This window comes from Microcaecilia unicolor, chromosome 1 (genome assembly GCF_901765095.1).
Source record: "Microcaecilia unicolor chromosome 1, aMicUni1.1, whole genome shotgun sequence".
Classification (NCBI taxonomy): domain Eukaryota; kingdom Metazoa; phylum Chordata; class Amphibia; order Gymnophiona; family Siphonopidae; genus Microcaecilia; species Microcaecilia unicolor.
In genome coordinates, this window is record NC_044031.1 from 748,894,044 (window position 1) to 748,916,770 (window position 22,727).

The following is a 22,727-nucleotide window of genomic DNA, read 5'->3' on the forward strand; positions in this document are numbered from 1 at the left end:
TCCCCGTTTAACTCTCTACTCTGAATTAGAATCTTCCCAAGTACAAACACTCATATTTGTCCTCTGTGGCTTCACTATCTTAATTTTAAGTATTTATTACTATGTTTACTAATGCCCCCCTCTTAACCACCTCAGTATTAAAACTGCAGAGCTATAGTCAGAATTGTGTGTGTCCATCTTAATTTCTCCTATTGCCACACCAGGTTTGAATCTTGGGAGGATTTTGAGGATGACCATGGGAAGGGCAGAGAGAATGGCTACCATAGCCTTCACAAGGTATTGGAGCCTTTCCTCCTTCGCCGGGTGAAAAAGGATGTGGAGAAGTCTCTTCCTGCCAAAGTGGAACAGATTCTTCGTGTAGAGATGTCTGCACTTCAGAAGCAGTATTATAAGTAAGTAAACTCTGTGCAGAACAACATGGTGAGGGTCTGTTTTGTTGCCTGGTGCCTTGGATTGTTTGCCACTTAAGTGTATGACCTCAGACAAATCATTTGACACCATTCTGCCTGATATTCACACTCCACAGTCAGCGTTGCATTAAAATTATTCTCAGATAGTCAGCGCCGGGCCCTACCTGGATACTGGTGCTGCCTGCCTGCAGTTATCTTGATGCTGGCTATTCAGAACTATTTTGCTGTTCTAACTTGCCCGGATAGTTATCTGAGTACTGGCTCTTAATATCAGTGGTACCTGGATAATATCCAACTCTGCCCTTGGACTACTCCAGCACTACCTGGATAGTGCCGAACACTGTTCCTTCTAAGCTAAGTGGGAATCCTCCACCTACAGTCCTGCCAGTGGGTGACTGTTTCACTTTCACATTTTCTATAGTGAGAGACGGGTAAGCTCTGCAGGACTCCAGGGAATCTGCCTGTCCCTAGCAATTAAAAACACAATATTGAAGCACCACCCTCTACTGGCAGCAGTGCAGTTGGAGGACTCCTGCTCAGCTTCAAGGGAACAGTGGTGCCAGAACAGACATTAAAGATTTTTATTTATTTATTTATTACATTTGTACCCCGCACTTTCCCACACAGTGCAGGCTCAATGCGGCTTACATAGTTAATACAATTACAATAGCAAAATCTTAGAAGAGAATATTATAAGCAGTGAAAGTGAGGTTTGAGAATGAATAAGTTGAGTATGTAAAGGTAAACAAAGGTAGGATAAGCAAAAGGAAAAGAGATTGGGGGGGGGGGGATGAGGAGAGGAAGGATGGAGAGGGAAAGATAAAGGGCAAAGGATGAAGAGGAAAAAAGATAAAAGCACAAGGAGATTGGGAGATATAGTCTAAGGTATAGTAAACATCAGGATCGGGATTAAGAGGAAGAGTTTTTTTTATTTTATTTTTGTTACATTTGTACCCCGCGGTTTACATGGGGCAATGGAGGGTTAAGTGACTTGCCCAGAGTCACAAGGAGCTGCCTGTGCTTGGAATCGAACTCAGTTCCTCAGTTCCCCAGGACCAAAGTCCACCACCCTAACCACTAGGCCACTCCTCCACTCAGTTAAGTAGAGTCATTCGGGTAGGCTGTCTTTCAGAGATGAGTCTTCAGCATTTTCCTGAAGGGTAAATGGTCGCCGATTATCTAGATAATGCTGCTGAAAATATATCCCCAGTGAGTGGCACCTATCCAGGATAGAGCTGTTCCTACCCAAATATTGGTGCCATTATACTTAGTTTATTTCCTGCACTACAGAAGTTATTGTATAGAAAAGCAGATGATCCTGAATCTTTTTTTAAAAATGGACCATTAACTTTGATTTAAATGAACTCAGTGTGGGGGACTCTGAATTACTAGAAAGTTTTAAGTGATGAGGTGCCAAGGCAGAGAAGAATTAAGAAGTCTTAATTCTACAATTAAGAAGAAGTCTTCCTAATACAAGATCGAGAGGGGAAACAGAAAAATAGTTAAACAGAAAAAAGCAGAGTACTGAGATTCTGAATTGGGAGTGGAATTTAATTCTAAACTAGTAACAAGTTAACAAGAATAAATGTGACATTCACCACATTAGATTCTCTAATTTCCTTTTTTGGTTTGAGAGAATGGGGGAGACTTACTTAGAAAATGTGACGAGCAAACAACCACAGAACTCAGTGATGTGAAATTTCTGTTAATTAGTCTGTAAAAGATGGTCAGGACATTTAGAACAGAAGCATTACTATGGTTACCATGAGGTTACTCTTAATACTGCATCCACTCACACATCCCAAATGGAATCTCAAAGAGAGCCTCTGGTCATAAGGAGATGCTGGTCAGTTTTGCACCACTTTCTGTTCAGCCGTATTGCAGAATATCTTCATTTAGATCTGTGAAATACGAAAGATTCCTGATCCTTGAAGCTTTATTCACTTCTAACAGGTGCAGAACCTTTTCCGTAGATGGGAAGGTGGTAGAACTAGAGGACATGAAATGAGATTGAAGGGGGGCAGACTCAAGAAAAATGTCAAGAGGTACTTTTTCATGGAGAGAGTGGTGGATACTTGGAATGGCCTCCCGCGGGAGGTGGTGGAAATGAAAACGGTAACGGAATTCAAACATGCGTGGGGTAAACATAAAGGAATCCTGTTGAGAAGGAATGGGTCCTCAGAAGCTTAACCGAGATTGGGTGGCAGAGCCGGTGGTGGGAGGCGGGGCTGGTGGTTGGGAGGCGGGGCTAGTGCTGGGCAGGCTTCTACGGTCTGTGCCCTGAAAATGACAGATACAAATCAAGGTAAGGTATACACAAAAAGTAGCACATAAGAGTTTGTCTTGTTGGGCAGACTGGATGGACCGTGCAGGTCTTTTTCTGCCATCATCTACTATGTTACTATGAATCCTTAATGCAAAATAAGAATAAACAGTATAGGGCTATCCAAGAATTGCATAAGTTCTGAGGAACAGTGCAGTTACAGGGCACTTGAAGTTGTTTTGAGCAAACCTGAATAGTTGTCTAATTCCAGAGTTTACAGTGCTCCTGTCTTAGCTTTTGGGGATCCTGAATCGCTCATATTGGAAATAAGTTATTTTCCAATATGAGCGATTTGAGAATCCCCAAAAACTGAGACAAGAGCACTGTAAATTCTGGAATTAGATCATTTCTGTGGCTCAGTATTCTCTTACCATGAGAAATCTATTATTTCTGCATACCTTTTCTTTCTTACCTCAAGTACACTGAATATGTTGTGAAAAGAGAGCATTGTTCATTAAGGTTTAAAATAATCTGTTGGCCCTACTGGCATGATGTGCAGGTGGATTTTAACAAGGAACTACAAGGCCCTTTCAAAAGGAACACGAGGCAGTACGTCGGGTTTCCTTAACATTGTGATGGAGCTAAAGAAGTGTTGCAATCATTGCTTCCTGATCAAAGCACCAGAGGAGAATGAGAAGGAGAACCAGCAAGAAAATCTGCAGGTGAGGAATCGCTAGTGCTTGTAACCAAGCATCCAGAACGTATATCTCTTTGTTTAGATTGTAAGCTCCTTTGAGCAGGGACTGTCCTTCTTTGTTAATTGTACAGCGCTGCGCAACCCTGGTAGCACTTTAGAAATGTTAAATAGTAGTAGTAGTAGTAGTTTAGGAAACATGGTAGATGTAATTTAGGAACAGTGAAGACCAAGAATTTGGTTTTCATAAAACCTTTGGTGTGTGTGTTCATCTGCCTTTTATGCTATTGAGCCTGTCATTGGTGCCAAACTTGATAGTCCTATCTGGGAGCAAAAGCAAGTTTCGGGAACCAGCCAGATGAGCCTGACTCCCATGCAGGATTATATTCATAATCCTTATAACCTTCCCCCTTTTCTGGCCAGTTGCTGTCCCCTTTATTTCCATTCTATCACATAGTCTTTCATATATACATCCTCCTCTTATTTCCCAACCCTCTCTCATTTTTCTCTTCACATTACTTTGTGGAAACGGGTGATATGATACAGATGTTCAAATATTTGAAAGGTATTAATCCGCAAACGAACCTTTTCCTTAGATGGGAAGGCGGTAGAACTAGAGGACATGAAATGAGATTGAAGGGAGGCAGACTCAAGAAAAATATCAGGAAGTATTTTTTCGCGGAGAGAGTGGTGGATACTTGGAATGCCCTCCCTTGGGAGGTGGGGCTGGTGGTTGGGAGGCAGGGCTAGTGCTGGGTAAGACTTCTACGGTCTGTGCCCTAAAAATGGCAGATTCAAATCAAGGTAAGGTATACACAAAAAGTAGCACATATGAGTTTGTCTTGTTGGGCAGACTGGATGGACCGTGCAGGTCTTTTTCTGCCGTTATCTACTATGTTACTATCCAGCTTATAATCGAAAGTGATCGCCGGCCATTTCCTGACACAAATCAGGAGATGGCCGGCGATCTCGGAAAAGCGGCGAAATCGGTATAATCGAAAGCTGTGTTTTTGACAGCATCGCCGCTTTCCCGTCGTCTCGCTGGCGGAAGTTCAAAGGAGCGTGTTGCCGGCTAAGCGAAGGCGGGACATGGGCAGACGTGGGCGTGGCTACCAGATGGCCAGCTTTCGCCGATAATGGAAAAAAAAATCCGGTGATAAGCAGTATTTCGACGGGTTTACTTGGTCCTTTTATTTTCACGACCAAGCCTCAAAAAGGTGCCCCAACTGAGCAGATGACCACCAGAGGGAATGGGGGATGACCTCCCCATGCTCCCACAGTGGTCACCAACCCCCTCCCACACTAAAAAAATAAAATTAAAAACCTTTTTTGCCAGCCTGTATGCCAGCCTCAAATGCTGTACCCACGTCCATGACGGCAGAATGTGTTGTATCCTCCGACAGCCTTTCCCTGGTTGTGATGTGGCTCTCGGGTGAGTGTGACACCTTTTCTGTTAGGTGCACTGCAGAGTCACATCAGCAATGCATTGTGGTGGGTGTAGGGTACTGGGCTCTACTCCCATGGTGCTTTTCCCCCTGCTAACTGCGTCAGAGTGTGCCCTGTTTTACTTCTGTTAGTCCATGACGTAGTGGCCATGTTTGTAAGCCAGTTTTAGATCCCTTTCATGTGTTAGCCACGTTAGAGAACTTAGTTCTTACCTTGAATGTGGCTGAAAGAGGGCATTGTACACCATTCTGCCAGCTCTGACCTACTGCTAATCTCAGTACCAGGAAGACTCTTTGCCAGTGGGGCACAACCTCTGATCTGCAGTTAACTGTGAGTAAACTTGCTTATTCAAATAAAGGACTTTTTCAAAGAGATTAGTGTTCAGGTGTCAACTGGTGTGGCAAGCTTATACAGCAGCAACAAGTCCTGTCCCTGGAGCACTTTTAGTGGGTACCGCAGTGCACTTAAGGCAGGCAGACCCAGACCCATCCCCCCCCCCCCCCCCCCCCACCTGTAACACTTGTGCTGGTAATGGGAGCCCTCCAAAACCCACTGTACCCACATGTCTAAGGTGCCCAGTTGGTGTCCTGGCATGTCAAGGGGACCAGTGCGCTACAAATGCTGGCTCCTCCCATGACCAAATGGCTTGGATTTCGCCGGGTTGGAGATCGCCGGTATTTTTTTCCATTATCGCTGAAAAACAAACCCGGCCATCTCAAACCCGGCGAAATCCACGCCATTTGGCCGGGCTAAACCGTATTATCGAAAAAAAATGGCCACCATCTTTTTCGATAATACGGTTCCGGCCAACTGTAGCACCGCCGCCACAATAGATCGCCGGCGACCTATTTGGCCGGCGACGTTCGATTATGCCCCTCTATGTCTATTTTTCCATCCTTCTGTTGCTGCCTCCTTTTGCCTGTGTGTCAATACCCCTCCTCCAATATATCTAGCAAACTGCCAGCTCCCATTCATTCCTCCAAAGTATCAAAATTAGAATCTTGATCAATTTTATTTATAAATACAGGAGATGAAGTTGAGTAAACTAGTGCCACTCATCTAATCATCAAACTAGTGCCTCCCAAAATGTAGGCTGCAGCCTCCAAATGGGGTTGCAAATTCCATACTTAGGGCCAGGACCTTGACACTGGCAGGATGGGGAAAGGGAACTATGTCATCAGCCCATGCAGGGTTGCTGTAACTAGACCTGCGTAAGGCTAGATGGGAGTTTTGATAGTGTTGTAGCCGACTTTACTTGAGGACTTGGTAGGATCATGTCCATCACAGACATCAATAACTTGTGCCTGAAGTGCTTGGGACCCAATCAAGATTCCTCTTGTAAACTGTGACTGCAGATGTTAAGGAGAGGCATCAGTGTTGCAAAAAGCAGTGCTCTAGGAAGGCCTGTCAGTCTTTGTGGCCTCAGGAGCACGATCACTTTTTTTTTGGTGAGCTTCTATTTGTGATGTACTTAAATATGAAAGGATGCTATCTGAATGCAATAATTCTTTGGCTAACTTTCATAAAACTTGGATCGCTTGAATGATTTTTGTAATGTAACCTAGTTTATTTTGGTAATATTAGTCTATTTTTTATTTTATTATCCAGATTGTATTAATTTGCCCTTTCTCCTAGTGCTGTCTTACCAATTAAAGGCTATTAGCAGTATATAGCTATCTGTTATTAATATCAAGTCTTATGACTCTTTATTCTGTTTTGTAGTTCATTTATATTATATTAAAAGCAATACAACTATTTGAACTATAAAAATAAAAAGACAACTATCTGAAACATACGTCATAATCAAGTATGAAATACTTACTGGAAGGAAAGTTGAAGGTTTTAGAATGGCATTCGCAGGCCCCATACTTGAATATTATTGAAAATTTGTGGGGTGATCTCAGACATGTACTGCACGCAAAGAGACCTAAGGATATTTCTCAGGTAGAAGAGTTCTGCAAATAAGAAAAAGGGAAATTCCAAAATCTAGAAGAGGAGATCACTCTTCTGGCTATGTTTAGAAACTGTTATTTTTACCAGAGTTGGTGTGATTATCCAGACTTACGTACGTGCCGTATTCACTGTTATCTTGAACCTGTGAAACATTGCAGATAGTAATTATGAATTAAAAATGACGTGTTCAATATTGTAAACCCCAAAAAACAGCAGGGATATAATAAATACTGTTAGCTAAAGAGCTAGGACTTCCTTTAGCTAAGGGCATCATGTTTAACTTTGAACCATGTCGAGGTTGTGACTTCTTTTACTCATTTTATGATTTATTGAAACATGCCAAGGGTGGTTAAAATTTTCCAAACAATGTCTCTAAAGCTCATATACTAATATCACATTATAGCCTGCCCAGACTGTGTGAAAAGTAAGACATATTTATGTTAAGGTTAAAAACAATTGAATCACAAAATCATGAATAAAGCAATTAAAAAACACTTGCAGTTCTAGATAGATTTTGTGTCTTATTCTGTTCCTACATGTTAGTGTCTGTTGTACACATGTGCTAGAGGAAGCCCTGTGAGAACATAAAGTGAAATGACTTCTACTTCAGTCCCTCATCAGGAGCAGTGGAAAGCTGATACTTCTGGACAAGCTGCTGACACGACTCCGTGAGAGGGGGAACAGAGTTCTAATCTTCTCCCAGATGGTGCGAATGCTGGACATTCTTGCTGAATACCTAACTATCAAGCACTACCCTTTCCAGGTGAGGAAAAGCAAACTTCTCCACAGCAAACTCAGGTTCTTGATGTGTTACTGCTGAAGGAAAACAGGACAGCAGCTGATAACAGTGGTAAAAACATGCACTTCTTACCGTCCATACCAGACCATTCCAGAACCTGTGGGTATTGTGTCTGAAGACCAAGGGATGGAGACAGAGAAACAAAATAGTTCTATGTGAGTCGCCCCTTAAGAGCATTGTGCAGGCTTGGAATGATCATTATTTTCTCTGTCTCGACCCAGTGGTGACAGTACACCAGGCAAGTTCTGGGCTGAACAGGCCAAATAAGCTCATAAACTAGATGAAGCTGGTTAAGTAGAGCTCTGTTTCCTCTCCCCATGCAAGGAAAAAGGGCAGAAGAGAGAAACATTGAGGAAATACTCGGCAGTGTCACATTCATTCCCTTTAACTACCCCTTCCCCTGTGAAGGGTTTTTGAGGTTGAGGTGTTATTGAGGAATGAACAGATAATCTGAGGATTTACAAGAGACTTTTACACCATTCCTCTGAGCAGCAGCTATGGCACAGGAATAGAAATCATGTAGGTGTCTTCTTAGACCTATCTCACCAGCACTGCTCTAAACTACTGTTAAGGCACGAAGACAATCTTAGACTCTGGTTAAGAAAATAACAGTAGCCATACTGGATCAAACCAGTGGTCCCTCTAGCCTATTATACTGCTTCCAACAGTGGCCAATCCAGGTCACAAGTACCTAGCAGAAACCCAATTAGTAGCATCAGTCTATGTTACCAATCCCAAGGCAAGGCAGTGGCTTCCTCCATATCCTTCTCAATAACAGACTAGACTTTTCCTCCAGGAACTTGTCCAACTTTTTTTAAAACCCAGATACTCAACCACAGTGAGTTCCATAGCTTAACTATTTTTTGAGGGGTTCTTTACTAAGGTGTGCTGAAAAATGGCCTGCGCTAGTGTAGACACATGTATTGGACATGCGCAGGTCCATTTTTCAGCGCATCTGTAAAAATAGCCTTTTTTGGCCGAAAATGGATGTGCTGCAAAATAAAAATGTGTGGCAAAATGAAATTGGCACGCGTCCATTTGGACCTGAGACTTTACCACCACCCATTGACTTAGTGGTAAGGTCTCACGCGTTAACCGGGCAGTAATTATCATCACGTGTACAATGCCAATTAGTGCCCGGTTAGCACTGTGCACTGGAAACTTTTCCGTGTTGCGTAGCGGATGCACATAAACAATGAAATTACCATTGCCACATGGTAGCCGGGCAGTACGCGCCTACACGGCTTAGTAAAAGGGCCCCTGAGTGAAAGCTAAAGACCCCTAACCTCTTTAGCCTTTCCTCATTTGGGAGGAGTTCCATCCCCTTTATTATTTTGGTTGATCTTTTTTGAACCTTTTCTAATTCTACTATATCTTTTTTGAGATATGGTGACCAGAACTGAATGCAGTACTTAAGGTGAGGTAGAACCATGGAGTGATACATGCATCCCTTTCTTAGCATCCTGTTTTCTTTTTTGGCCACTGCCACACACTGGGCAGAAGATTTCATTGTATTGTGTACCTAGATTTTTTTCTGAGTGCTGACTCCTAAGGTGGAACCTAGCATCAATTAACTATGATTCAGATTATTCTTCCCAATGTGCATCACCTTGCATTTGTCCACATTAAAGTTCATCTGCCGTTTGAATGCCCAGTCTTCCAGTTTCCTAAGGTCTTCCTGCAATTTTTCACAATATGCATGTGTTTTGACGACCTTGAATAGTTTTGTGTCATCTGCAGATTTAATCACCTCACTTGTCGTTCTGATTTCCAGTTGATTTATAGATATATTAAATAGCACCAGTCCCAGTACAGATCCCTTCAACACTCCACTATTCACCCTCCTCCTCTATTGAGAAAAATGGCCATTTAACCCTACTCTCTGTTTTCTGTCCAATAACCAATTCCTAATCCACAGAAGGACATTGCCTCATATCCCATGCCTTTTTAGTTTTCTCAGGAGTCTCTTATGAGAGACGTTGTCATATGCTTTCTGAAAATACAGATATACTGCATCAACAGGCTTACCTTTATCCAGATGTTTATTAACGCCTTCAAAGAAATGAAGCAAATTGGTGAGGCAAGACTTTCCTTGGCTGAACCCATGCTGTCTCTGTCCCATTAACCCATGTTTGTCTATATGTTCCATAATTTTATTCTATATAAAAGTTTCCACTATTTTGCCCAACACTGACGTTAGGCATTGCATTGGTCACCCTCCAATCTTCAAGTACTACAAATTATTTTAGCGACAGGTTACAGATCACTAACAGATCAGGAATTTCATATTTGAGTTCTTTCAGTACCCTTGGGTGCATGGCATCTGGTCCAGGTGATTTATCACTCTTTGACTTGTCAGTTTGGCTCAGTACGTCTTCCAGGTTCACCAAGGTTTCTTTCAGTTTCTCCACATCATCACCCTTGAAAACCATTTCCAGTACAGGTAGATTTCTTACATCATCTTCCATAAAGACCGAAGCAAAGAATTCATTCAGTCACTCCGCTGTGGCCTTGTCATCCCTGAGTGCCCCTGTAGCTCCTTCATGATCTAACAGTCCCACGGATTCCCTTACAGGTTTTCTGCTTCTGATGTATCTGAAAAAGGTGTTACTAGGAGTTTGTCTCCACAGCAAGTTTTTCTTCATATTTTCTTTTAGCCTTCTTTATCAATTATTTGCATCTGGCTTGACACTGCTTATGTTGCTTCTTATTTTCTTAATTTGGATCCTTTTTCCATTCTTTGAAGGATGCTCTTTTGGCTCTAATAGCCTCTTTCACGTCACCTTTTAACGATGTTGGCTGTCGTTTTTTCTTCTTTCCACCTTTGTTAATACGTGGAATACATCTGGTCTGGGATTCCACGGTGGTATTTTTAAATGTCATCTATGCCTGATTTCAGGTCTTAACTTTTGCGGCCGACCCTTTCAGCTTTTTTTAAACCGTTTTCCTCATTTTGTCATAGTCACCCTTTTGAAAATTAAATGCTGCTACATTAGATTTCCTTAGTGATTTCACCCCAGATATCAGCTCAAATTTGATCATGTTATGATCACTGTTTCCCAGTGGATCCAACACCATTAATTTATGTATCATGCTCTGCATTCCACTAAGGACTAGATCTAAAATAGCGCCTCTCTTGTTGGTTCTTGGACCAGTTGCTCTAAGAAGCAGGCATTTATTACATCTAAGTATTTTACCTCCCTAGCGCTCCCTGATGTAGCATTTATCCAGTCAGGATTGGAGTAATTGAAATCACCCACTATTATAATGTTTCCCAATTTGCTGTGCTGCTCTAATATCCTCCTGAGGTGCAGAAATGGCAGCAGAAGACCAACTTCGGTGTTTTTGTGGTGCATCATTTCTCTGAGCAGAAACTTAGGCACACAAATGTTGAGTGCTGTTTTTCCTACAGCACTGATCTGGACAGTAACATTATGCAGCTGGATGCCACATTGATGTCTGAAGTTCTGTTGATCTTGCCTGAAGTGGATGCTTGGGGCATCCTCGGTTGGTTTCAATGCTACCTATTCCAGAAGTGTGCTCACAGGGATGCCAAGTCATTCTCTGGTGTTAGCAACATTGCATGAATTGCTACTTCAGTTTCAATGGTAATTGATGAATTTCAGAGGCAAGACTACATTTTGCTCGATTGTGGAATCTTCTTGCCCAAGACACCTTTCTCTTAGGCTTTTGTGAACAGGTGAAAGTTCAGTGGTTAAGGTCTCTACCTAATATAGAAGTTTGTTCTGATGGATAGCCAAATGTGCCAAATGCTACTTGTTCTGCGGGTTCTCACTTCTACCTTGTGATATCCTGTTGAACGCTGCATATTAGATTGATTTTTATTTATTTGAAAGTTTTCTCTTCCGCTTAATCTATAGTTCTTATCTGGCTTGGGGTTCAATCACCTTTTGTTTTTCTTTTGGGGGGAGTCCTCGTTAATCGTGCAGTTTCACGTTCCTTCACAAAAGCGTGGGAAAGGCAGCTATGTTGCCTTCCCCTTCTACCACAGCTTAGTCTTCTCTGTTATGTTGGGCTTTGCCCTCTCTGTCTCTCTCTCGTGTCTGCTAACTTGTTTCCCTTCTCTTTATTTCAGGGGGTCTGGAAAGTATGCATGTAGTATTCTGGATTCTCTTATGGTGGTTTTCTAGGGATTTTTCATTCTGCGAGAATTATTGTTAGTCTGCAGTCCATTGATTCTTCTCCTTCCCAGAGTTACATATATTGAGGCTGATACCACCTCCAGATATCTAGCCCCTTTTCAGCTTGAACGTTATCAGCTGTTGGAGGCACAGAAGGAGAGAATATCTGCCACGGCTATCTGGCGTGAGTTCTGCGATTGGGACCTGGGCACAGAGTGGCGTCGTCTGTTGTTATTGAAGGTGCTGCTGCCAGAAGACATAAGACATGGGGTCTTGGAAGAGGACTCTGAGAATGCCTAAAGAAGAGGATCCTTCAGTGTTGTGGCTTTTTCGCCAGCTGGAGCTCCCCTGGTTAACTTCCCAGGTGTTGCACTGTTTGGGGTTGCAGGAGGAGCAACCAGTTGCTCTCTGCAAAGGGGACCCAGTTCTCAAGGGTACCTGTCAGCTTTCGAAGGTGTTCTCGTACATCGAGAATCTCAAAGAGCTCATAGAGGCTCAGTGGCAACAGCTGGATGCTTCTTTGCACATGGCACGGGTGATGGGTCAATTGTATCACTTGCTTGCGGAGGAGCAGGGCCATTCTCAGGAACCCAAAGTCGATGCAGTGCCCGTGGAAAGCGGAGTGGCTCTCAAGGATCCACAGAATCGGTGCCTGATCCTTTGAGGTGTCAGTGGCGGTTACGTGGTGAGGGCTTGGTTTTTATTGGGCTGAAAATCTTCCAGATGCTCCAGGAGAGGCATTGGAGGATCTGGCTGATTTTGGAGATGGGCACGGCTTTTTTGTCTGATGTCCTTTTTGATTTGGTCAGGCCCTTGGCTAAGTACCAGGTGCTTTCCTTAGTGGAGCGTCAATTTTTGTGGATCTGCCAGTGGGCGGGGGATGTGGTATCCAAAGTCCGTCTCAGTCAGTTGCCCTTTCGGAGTTCCTCTCATTTTGGGGAGGATTTCATAAAGTTGGTAAAGGTCTTGGGCGAGTCCAAGGTGCCGCACATGCCAGAGGTGCATGCTTGTTCGTCTCCCTGTGGTGCGTCCCATGGCTGGTCCCGGGATGTTCGGCGTTCACATTTCTTCCGTTTGGCAGGTACCTCCTGGGGTTGGGGTTGGTCCCAGCCATTTCATGCCTTTTAAGGGGGACGTTGTGGAGGCTGTGATGGAGCTCTTGGATCCTTGAGAGCATCCTGTCCTGCCCAGTGAAGGCTGGCGGGCCCATCCTCTGGGGCCTCCCTTCGGGAGTCATTTTGCAACACTTTCACCAGAGGTGGATCCACATCATGTCTGACCGGTGGGTCTTAGACCTTTTGTACGTTGGTTATCTTCTGGAGTTCCTTCACCCTCTGAAGGAACAATTTCTTCTTTTTCCATGTGGCTCGTCGATGAAGGCGGTGGCCATTCGGGAGATGTTACACTGTCGGTTGGAGTTCCGGCCATCATTCCAGTTTCGTCGCACGAGAGAGGTTCTGGCAGGTATTCCATCTATTTTGTGGTACCCAAGAAGGAGGGTTCCTTTTGCTCTATTTTGGACATCAAGAGCATCAACAAGGCTCTCCAGGTCTCATCGTTCCACATGGAGACCCTGAGGTCAGTTATTGTGTCAGTGCATGAGGGTGAGTATCTCACAGCACTGGACTTCTCCGAGGCTTACTTCACATTTCCATTCATCCAGAACATCAAGTTATTGTGCTTTGGGATTCTGGGCTGTCATTTCTAATTTCAGGCCCTTCTGTTCGGGTTATCCACGGTGCCCAGGACGTTTAACAAGGGTGATAGTGATGGTGGTGGCCCACCTCCACAAAGAGAGGGTGCTGGACCACCCTACCTGGACGATTGGTTGATCTGGGCCAAGTCTCACGTGGACAGCCTTAATATTTGTATTGGACCACTAAGTACTTACCAGCTTTCCTCCAAAAGACTAATGTATCTGTGCCATCTTTCTATAAAAAAAATTTGACCCACAACTGGAGTAGTTTGACTGTAGCTATGAGGGGACAGTGGAGAAATTACAGCAGATGCTATTAGACTTTTGAAAGGGAAGCATATGGCCAGCTAAGAGGAGGTTGGCAAAGGGGAATGGTTGAGAAATAGGTGTTAACACAAAATGTTATCCTCTAAAATGAATAACTAAGAAGGATGTTCTGCCAGATATCAGTTTTGTGTTTGTGTTTTTGAAAATGAAATAAAGCAACAGATGAAAAATAATCTATATGTTTGTATATAATTTTTCTCTATTTCTTACATAAAATGTCAATGTTTATCTGCCTTGTGACTGTAAAAGCAGAAGAGAATCGCCATGCTGTGTCCGAACTCCTTCATTTATCTCATAAGACCATGAGAGCATTGTGGTATTTCAGGCACAAGGTGACTCAAATCAGAAGCACCCATTGCTAGTAGGAACAGCTGTTCAAGGGGAGGGGCTTGCATCAGAAGCTAAAGGATATATGATCAATATGATGGTGGTGGGGACAGGCTGCTGGAGGTGACTGGGGAGTGTTAGAGGTTGAGGGAAGGCACTGAGGGAGAGCAGTTGAGGCTAGGGTGCTCTTGTTGGGGTGCTTCATTTTGATGGGAACTTCCAAGAGTTCAAGGAAAACCTGCAATGCCAGGTGGTTCTATGAGGGAGAGGGATTGATGGATGAGGAGGAAAGGGACCTTTGCTTTCCCATGGGTTCCCTAACTTAAAAAGAAAAGTAAATAAACCCAGTGCTTTAATTACTATACTATGACTGTTGAGAATTACTCTTGTCCTTTATATATGAGATACCTGTTCACTGCTTCCTGGTGTAAAAGTATAGCCATGCATATTTCCTTTTTGTGATAACTGATCTGAATTTGCAGCCATTTGTAGTCTTTTGATTAAAAAAAAAAACAACATCTTGAGAAGATTGTGTAAATGTGAGATTTTCTCACTGTTGAGTGTGTAATGATATCTCATGTCATGGAGTGACTCAATTGCAGGCATGTGTGCCTACACATCCTTGTGCAAGCATGAAGGCTATTTTTAATCCAGGGCTATTTTTAATAATTAAATGTTCCTGCTAGGAACTGAACTAAACAGGGGGGGGGGAGAGAGAAGGAGAGAAGCTTCAGAGCCTCCTGATCCTGGGACGTTGTATAAATCTTTGTTTTTCTTTTTATTGCTCTCCAGCGCTTGGACGGCTCAATAAAAGGAGAAATCCGTAAGCAGGCACTAGACCACTTCAATGCTGATGGTTCAGAGGTACGAGATTCTTACACTTAAATAATTTTTCAGGTTTATAATCCATGAAGGTGCAGCCAGTGCAACTTTCTAGCACACTGAATGCCAGTCTCAAGTTATTTTTCCAAACAGTAATGATATCTTAATTCTTAAGATGATAAACTTGATGTAACCTCAAAATCAGATGATATACTCTGAAGCTCCAAGTTTATTTACATGCACAATATGTGTTAATAATATAAAATATGTAAGGAAGAAAAACAAGTTACTTTGTTTACAGTATCATGTAGGCAGTATGTTTCTCATGTGTGGACTGCATGAAGTTTCCACAGGATAAAGGGTGAAGAACAGCTTGGTTGTTATTAATAACTCCCATCTACTTAGTTGTGTAAGCCAAGGCATAGGAAGGCAAGCTGATTTGTCAGAGGTTACATGGCAAGTCACTGCTAGAGGAGGCTTGATCCTGGGCTCCAAGGATTATTTTGGTGTTCAGGTCAGTAATCTGACCACTCATTGGTAAGAAAACAGTTTAGATGCTGCCTTCAAAATACATCTGATGGCAAGTTGGGTATTGCCATGTTCAATGTGTACTTGCCTGGTCATCTAGATTGAATGCTGCTGAAAGATCCAGGGGTAAAAGAATAGTTGTATCTTGGTCTAAACTAGCCTGAATATATGAAAACATATGTATAAGAGCTATTACAGAGTACTATGATGTTTATGGAAACCAGTTTGAGTCGATTAATTCCATGCACTTTTGTTTGTGCAATAAAGTGTCTACCCAAGTTGGCAAGCAAGGAAAACACAGTGATAACATCAGCATAGGTAAACACACAGCTCTCCAACTATCTGAAAGAACACCATCCTTCTTCACCATGTAACTACGAGTCCTAAGAAAACCCAAGAACCAGTCCAGTGCCTTTCCATAGATTTTAAACGCAATATGCTGCTCCGTTGGAATCCAGTGCAGTTCAGCCAATAGTGGTGTAACACCAGTGCAATTTTTCTAGCAAAAAAGGTGCCGGTACTCAAATGCCAGGCCACCCTTCAGGGGTGGGGTGATCACTGAAGGACTCACCCCACAATAGCCAGGCCCCCTGCAACCAGTCACAGAATCTATGACAAGGCACAATTGGTGTGTCGAGCCTGAGCTCTTTCATTAAAACTTGTGGTCCATGGGTCAATTTTAGCAGACACTGGAAAAGGTGCCGGTACTCAGTACCCCCAAGTACCCCCTCAAAAAAAAGCCCTGTGTAACACAGTCCTGCATCTACATAGTAACATAGTAGATGACGGCAGAAAAAGACCTGCACGGTCCATCTAGTCTGCCCAACAAGATAAACTCATATGTGCTACTTCTTGTGTATTCCTTACCTTGATTGTATCTGCCATTTTCAGGACACAGCCCGTAGAAGTCTTGCCCAGAACTAGCCCCACCACCCAAACACCAGCCCTGCCTCCCAATCTTGGCTAAGCTTCTGAGGATCCATTCCTTCTGCACAGGATTCCTTGATGATTATCCCACGCATGCTGAATTCCGCTACCATTTTTTTTTTACAAACAACAATCTGGCAGCAGTGTTTTGATTAATTGCTGTCTACACAATTGATATTTTGGCAGGCCGCTGTAGATCGAGTTACAATATTATGCATTTGTGTGGTCTAGGATAAAGCAGAACTGCTAAATCATTGTATTCTAATGAAGGTCTCAATTGGTGAAGCAAGTGTAGACTTGGAAATGCAACACACTACAAAAGAGATTTGGGCGTTTAAAACGATAGATTTTTATCTAAAAAGACCGGAACTTGTTTCAGTTTCCTGTTTTTTGTTTTTGTTTTTTTTTGTTTTCTGATGAACCACATATAATGTGTTTTATCCAGATATAATTTTAATTCTGCTGCTTGGAACCAGTCTGAAAGCTCCTGCAAACATTGTTCCATTATTATTAGAGATTTCTCCTGATTTTCACCCACCTCTTTTCAAAGGTTAACATTGTCTGCATCTAAAGTGGACTACCGTTAACATAGTAACATACATAGTAACATAGTAGATGACGGCAGAAAAAGACCTGCACGGTCCATCCAGTCTGCCCAAGAAGATAAATTCATATGTGCTACTTTTTTTATTTATACTGTCCTCTTCAGTGCACAGACCCTATAAGTCTGGCTAGCCCTATCCCCGCCTCCCAACCACCAACCCTGCCTCCCAACCACCAGCTCTGGCACAGACCCTATAAGTCTGCCCAGCACTATCCCTGCCACCCACCACCGGCTCTGGCACAGACCGTATAAGTCTGCCCAGCACTAGTCCCCCCTCCCAACCACCAGCCCCAGCACAGGACCGTATATGTCTGCCCACACTAGCTCCACCTCCAACCACCAGCTCTGCCACCCATTCTAGGCTAAGCTCCTGAGGATCCCTTTCTTTTGCACAGGATTCCTTTATGTTAAGATGTGTTATTTTTACCACAGTTGACCTAGTTACTAATCACTGGGGTTACAGTAAAATAACACATCTTAACAGTAGTTCACATTCATAACTTCCCCCTAAGTGACACAAAATTCCAAACTTACTAATTGTAGAAACTAATAAAACACAAATACAGATTAAGAATAATGGGGACAGCAAGTCCAAAATGTATTGCAATGGATCCTGAAATAGAGCCATTCCAGTAGACCTGTTGAGATCATTCACACAAGGGATTGGACCCAAGCCCAAAACGTTACCATGAATTCCTCACCAGGGTGGTGACTGGTTGTATTGAAGGCTGCAGTTAGCGCCACAAAATTAATAGAAAGACTTTACCTTTATCCCAGCTGCATCCATTAAGGATACTAACACTCTGTACAATAATGTTTTCTGAATCTTAATTTCCTGGTGCTCAGAATCCTATTTGTTTCTACAAACTCCAAAATATGATCATGCACAATCCTCTTAATAAACTTGCTTAAAAATGGTAATTGAGATGTGAGACAATATGAACTTGCTATATATATATTTTTTATTTGCATTTCACAAGAATTTTTTATACATATATATATAAACAAGTAAAAGATAATTTCAAGAAATTAAACAGGAATCTGGACAACACATCAAAACAAAAATGGCAAGAAATCCAAAAGTCCACGTTAAGGGGAAAGAATAAATATAATCCAAAAAACTGCAGTAATAAAGAAACACTAAGCAAATCATGCTATCATGAGCCAAATTCCTAATGTTCCCTAGTTCTTAGACTTTCTCATGATCTAGCACAAGCCAAACAGAGAAGGGTATACAGCATCATAGAAGTATACAAACAAAAAAAGCAATACTGGGCCTTCAAGACTGGAGACAACAGGAGTATTTTATTGACAATTGACCCGACACGGGCTGTGTTGTGGGCGTGAACAATGCCTGCCTGCGGGTCAGGGTTTAGTGTATGTCCAGTGCCTCTGAAGACAAATAGGAAAGTCTATGAAATCAAGCATTCCTTCGCGAAGGACAACTCGCAATTTAGGAAAAACTCCTTATTAGCCTTGTTTTTTCAGCAAAAACAGCTTACAAAAATCATGATGTAGCACAAAATTTCCAGTAATGCAGGGATCAAAGAAAAATGTATTTCTGATGAATTAAACACCTACAAGGATAATTCAAGAAAAATGATGCTCCCAAAGCAAGCATCCTAGCCTTCAACAACACAAAATTGTTTCCCTAGCTCTTGAGTGACCTTAGTCACATCTGGGAAAATTTGAATAGGCTGCCACAGAAACACATTTGCTTTAAGTTTAAAGTAAGATTTTAGTACCAGTAATTTCTTCCATTCAGATGCAAAAGTCACTATAATAAGTAGCATGACTTCGATGCCTGGCTCTCCGTTTTTCTTGAGCCCTCATCCCCATCCCTCATCCTTGGTGACTTCAACATACACACGGATAACCCATCCGACTCATACGCTTCTCAATTCCTCACCCTAACCTCCTCCTTCAACTTCCAACTGAGCTCCACCACCCCTACTCACAAATCTGGTCACTGTCTTGATCTCGTCCTCTCTTCTACCTGCTTGCCCTCTAATCTCTGCGTCTCTGCTCTTCCCATTTCTGACCATCACCTGATCACATTCACACTTCATCATTCTCCCCCTCAGTCCCGCCCAACACTAACCACTACCTCCAGGAATCTCCAGGCTGTTGACCCCCCCACCTTATCCGCTACTATCTCTGATCTCCTCCCGTCCATCATGTCCTCCGAGTCTGTTGACAAGGCTGTTTCCAATTACAATGCCACTCTCTCCTCCGCCCTAGACACCCTTGTAACATCTGTTTCCCGTCCCACAAGGTGCACTAATCCCCAGCCCTGGCTTAACCCTTGCACCCGTTACCTTCGCTCCTGCTCCCGATCGGCTGAACGCCCTATGGAGGAAATCCCGCACCCATACTGACCTTCATTCACTACAACTATCATGCTATCCTCCTTCCAGTCCTCCTCTATTCCTCGCCAAACCGGACTACTACACTCATTTGACTAATTCCCCTCAGTTCTAACCCTCGTCGTCTCCTTCGCCTACCCTCAACTCCCTCCTCAAAGTGCCCTCAGCTCCCCCCCCCCCCCCCCTCACTCTCTCCTCAATCACTGGCCGACTACTTCCGCGACAAGGTCCAGAAGATGAACCTCGAATTCACCACTAAACCTTCTCCTCCTCTTCATCCTCACTCCCTCAACCAATCTCAACCTTCTCCTCCTCTTCATTCTCACTCCCTCAACCAATCAACCCAGGCCTCCTTCTCCTCTTTTCCTGATATCACCGAAGAGGAAACCGCCCATCTTCTCTCCTCCTCGAAATGCACCACCTGTTCCTCAGACCCCATCCCCACTAACTTACTTATCACCATCTCTCCTACTATCCCCCCCCCCCCCATCTGTCATATCCTCAACCTCTCTCTCTCCACCGCAACTGTCCCTGACACCTTCAAGCATGCTGTTGTCACACCTCTCCTCAAAAAACCTTCACTTGACGCTACCTGTCCCTCCAACTACCGCCCCATCTCCCTCATACCCTTCCTCTCCAAAATACTTGAACGTTCACAGCCGTTGCATTGATTTTCTCGCCTCTCATACCATCCTCGATCCGCTTCAATCTGGCTTTCGCCCACTTCACTCGACAGAAACGGCACTATCCAAAGTCTGTAATGACCTGTTCCTCGCCAAATCCAAAGGTCATTACTCCATCCTCATTCTCCTCGACCTATCCGCCGCTTTTGACACTGTCAATCACGACTTACTTCTTGACACTCTGTCCTCTTTTGGGTTCCAGGGCTCTGTCCTCTCCTGGTTCTCCTCTTATCTCTCCCATCGTACCTTCAGAGTACACGCTCATGGTTCTTCCTCCACCCCTATCTCGCTCTCTGTTGGAGTCCCTCAGGGTTCTGTCCTTGGACCCCTTCTTTTCTCTATCTACACTTCTTCCCTGGGCTCCCTGATCTCGTCTCATGGCTTCCAGTATCATCTTTATGCTGACGACACCCAGCTTTATCTCTCCACACCTGACATCACTGCGGAAACCCAGGCCAAAGTAACGGCCTGCTTATCCGACATTGCTGCCTGGATGTCCAACCGCCACCTGAAACTGAACATGGCCAAGACCGAACTTCTTGTCTTCCCACCCAAACCCACTTCTCCTCTACCTCCTCTCTCTATTTCGGTTGATAACACCCTCATCGTCCCCGTCTCATCTGCCCGCAACCTCGGTGTCATCTTCGACTCCTCCCTCTTCTTCTCTGCGCATATCCAGCAAATAGCCAAGACCTGTCGCTTCTTCCTCTATAACATTAGCAAAATCCGCCCTTTCCTCTCTGAGCACACCACCCGAATTCTCATCCACTCTCTCGTTACCTCTCGCCTTGACTACTGCAACCTACTCCTCACTGGTCTCCCACTTAGCCACCTATCCCCCCTTCAGTCCGTTCAGAACTCTGCTGCACGTCTCATCTTCCGCCTGAACCGATACACTCATATCACCCCTCTCCTCAAGTCACTTCATTGGCTTCCGATCAGGTACCGCATTCAATTCAAGCTTCTGCTACTAACCTACAAATGTACTCGATCTGCAGCCCCTCCTTACCTCTCAACCCTCATCTCCCCTTACGTTCCTACCCGTAACCTCCGCTCTCAAGACACATCCCTCCTTTCAGTACCCTTCTCCACCACCGCCAATTCCAGGCTCCGCCCTTTCTGCCTCACCTCACCCCACGCGTGGAACAAACTCCCCGAGCCCATACGCCAGGCCCCCTCCCTGCCCATCTTCAAATCCCTGCTTAAAGCCCACCTCTTCAATGTCGCCTTCGGCACCTAACCTCTACACCTCTACCCAGGAAATCTTGACTGCCCCAACTTGACATTTCGTTCTTTAGATTGTAAGCTCCTTTGAGCAGGGACCGTCCTTCTTTGTGTATTTTGTACAGCGCTGCGTAACCCTAGTAGCGCTCTAGAAATGTTAAGTAGTAGTAGTAGTAGAAATGAGCTTGGAGGAACAAACGGAGGAAATAGGCATTGATAAAGAACTTACAGAAAATAAACAAACTACAAAGTGCCTTCTGGATAAAATCAAAGATTTAGAGAACTGCGGTAGTCATTCTAATTTGAGAATTAGTGAACTGTCGGAGGCCCTAGATTATGTGGATTGTGAGAAGGTAGTGCAGCGCATTTCTACAGCCATATTGTCAGCTGATTCTGCTCCAGTTGATCCAACGAGAGAACCCATCGGGCACTGGGACCCCAGTGATCTAACATACCTAAGGACATAGTGACGTGTTTCACGGACTATAAAGTCAAGGAAGCCCTCTTAGCCAAGACAAAGGTGTTGGCGCCATATGAGTGAGATACTTACAAAACTGGACTTTATCAGGATTTATCTACTACCATGCTGAAGCTTAGGAATGCACTGAGGCCTTTGACTGAAGGATGGCCTTCGTTCAAATCAAGGACAACTGTTCTACAATCCACAGGCTCTCTTCCCAACCACCAGAACAGATGTCTCAATTCTGAAGGCCTACTCAGACGCCTTATAGGAGACAGTTGGTATAGCATTCGTATCCTCTGAGACATTTTGAACCCTATTCTCGGACTTCTCAGAGTCGATCACAACAGCTGTGCCCAAAAATCCTGTTCCCGCATATGCAAACAACCCTCCTTTGCGAGCGTTGTCTCTACCAAGCTGGCATTGAACTTTTGATAAACAATAATGTAAAGAGAGGACAAATATATTGCTAATATTCTGGGAAAAATAGAATACAGTTTATACAAAACTCCACGGAAGTAGTTGCAAATACCCAATGTATTTTTAGAAAAACACTCTGGGGTCTTTTACTAAGCCATGGTAGTGATTTTAGCTCATGGCAGAAATCATCTGGCGTTAAATGCTGAGTCCATTTCTTGCCCCCCCTCCAAAAAAACCCCTTTTTCCGACGCACTGGAGAAATGGTCCAGCGTGTGTCCAATACATGCACCCACACTACCACAGCCCACTTTTTAGCACGCCTTGGAGTAGTGGCAGCTCTTCTGCAAAAATAGGGACACTTCATTTACCTCTGTCTTATCCAAACCCAGAGTTCTGCAAATCTTCCAAGCCATGGCAGATCACCTACAGTAGTTCAGATTTCTCATCAACTATGAGAAGTTCAACCTGAACCCCAATAGTCCCTGTCTGTCCTTCATCAGAGCAGTACTTCACACTCCAATCTCCACGACCTTTCTTCCTTGAGACAGGGCACAAACACTCTTAGCCCTTGCTCTTCAACTTCATGGAGCCCAGCATGTTTTGGGCAGGATCATCTTGTGCCTTCTGGAGCATATG

General features: G+C 43.8%; 1 protein-coding gene across 1 annotated transcript in view; it reads left to right on the forward strand.

Annotated features, from left to right (window-relative positions):
• Positions 1 to 22,727, forward strand: part of CHD2 (chromodomain helicase DNA binding protein 2) — a 434,678-nt gene that overhangs the window by 309,531 nt on the left and 102,420 nt on the right. The window contains 4 exon segments of the mRNA XM_030189719.1: positions 204 to 392; positions 3,233 to 3,395; positions 7,377 to 7,529; positions 14,850 to 14,921. Of these exon segments, the coding sequence (XP_030045579.1) occupies positions 204 to 392; positions 3,233 to 3,395; positions 7,377 to 7,529; positions 14,850 to 14,921 (577 nt within the window).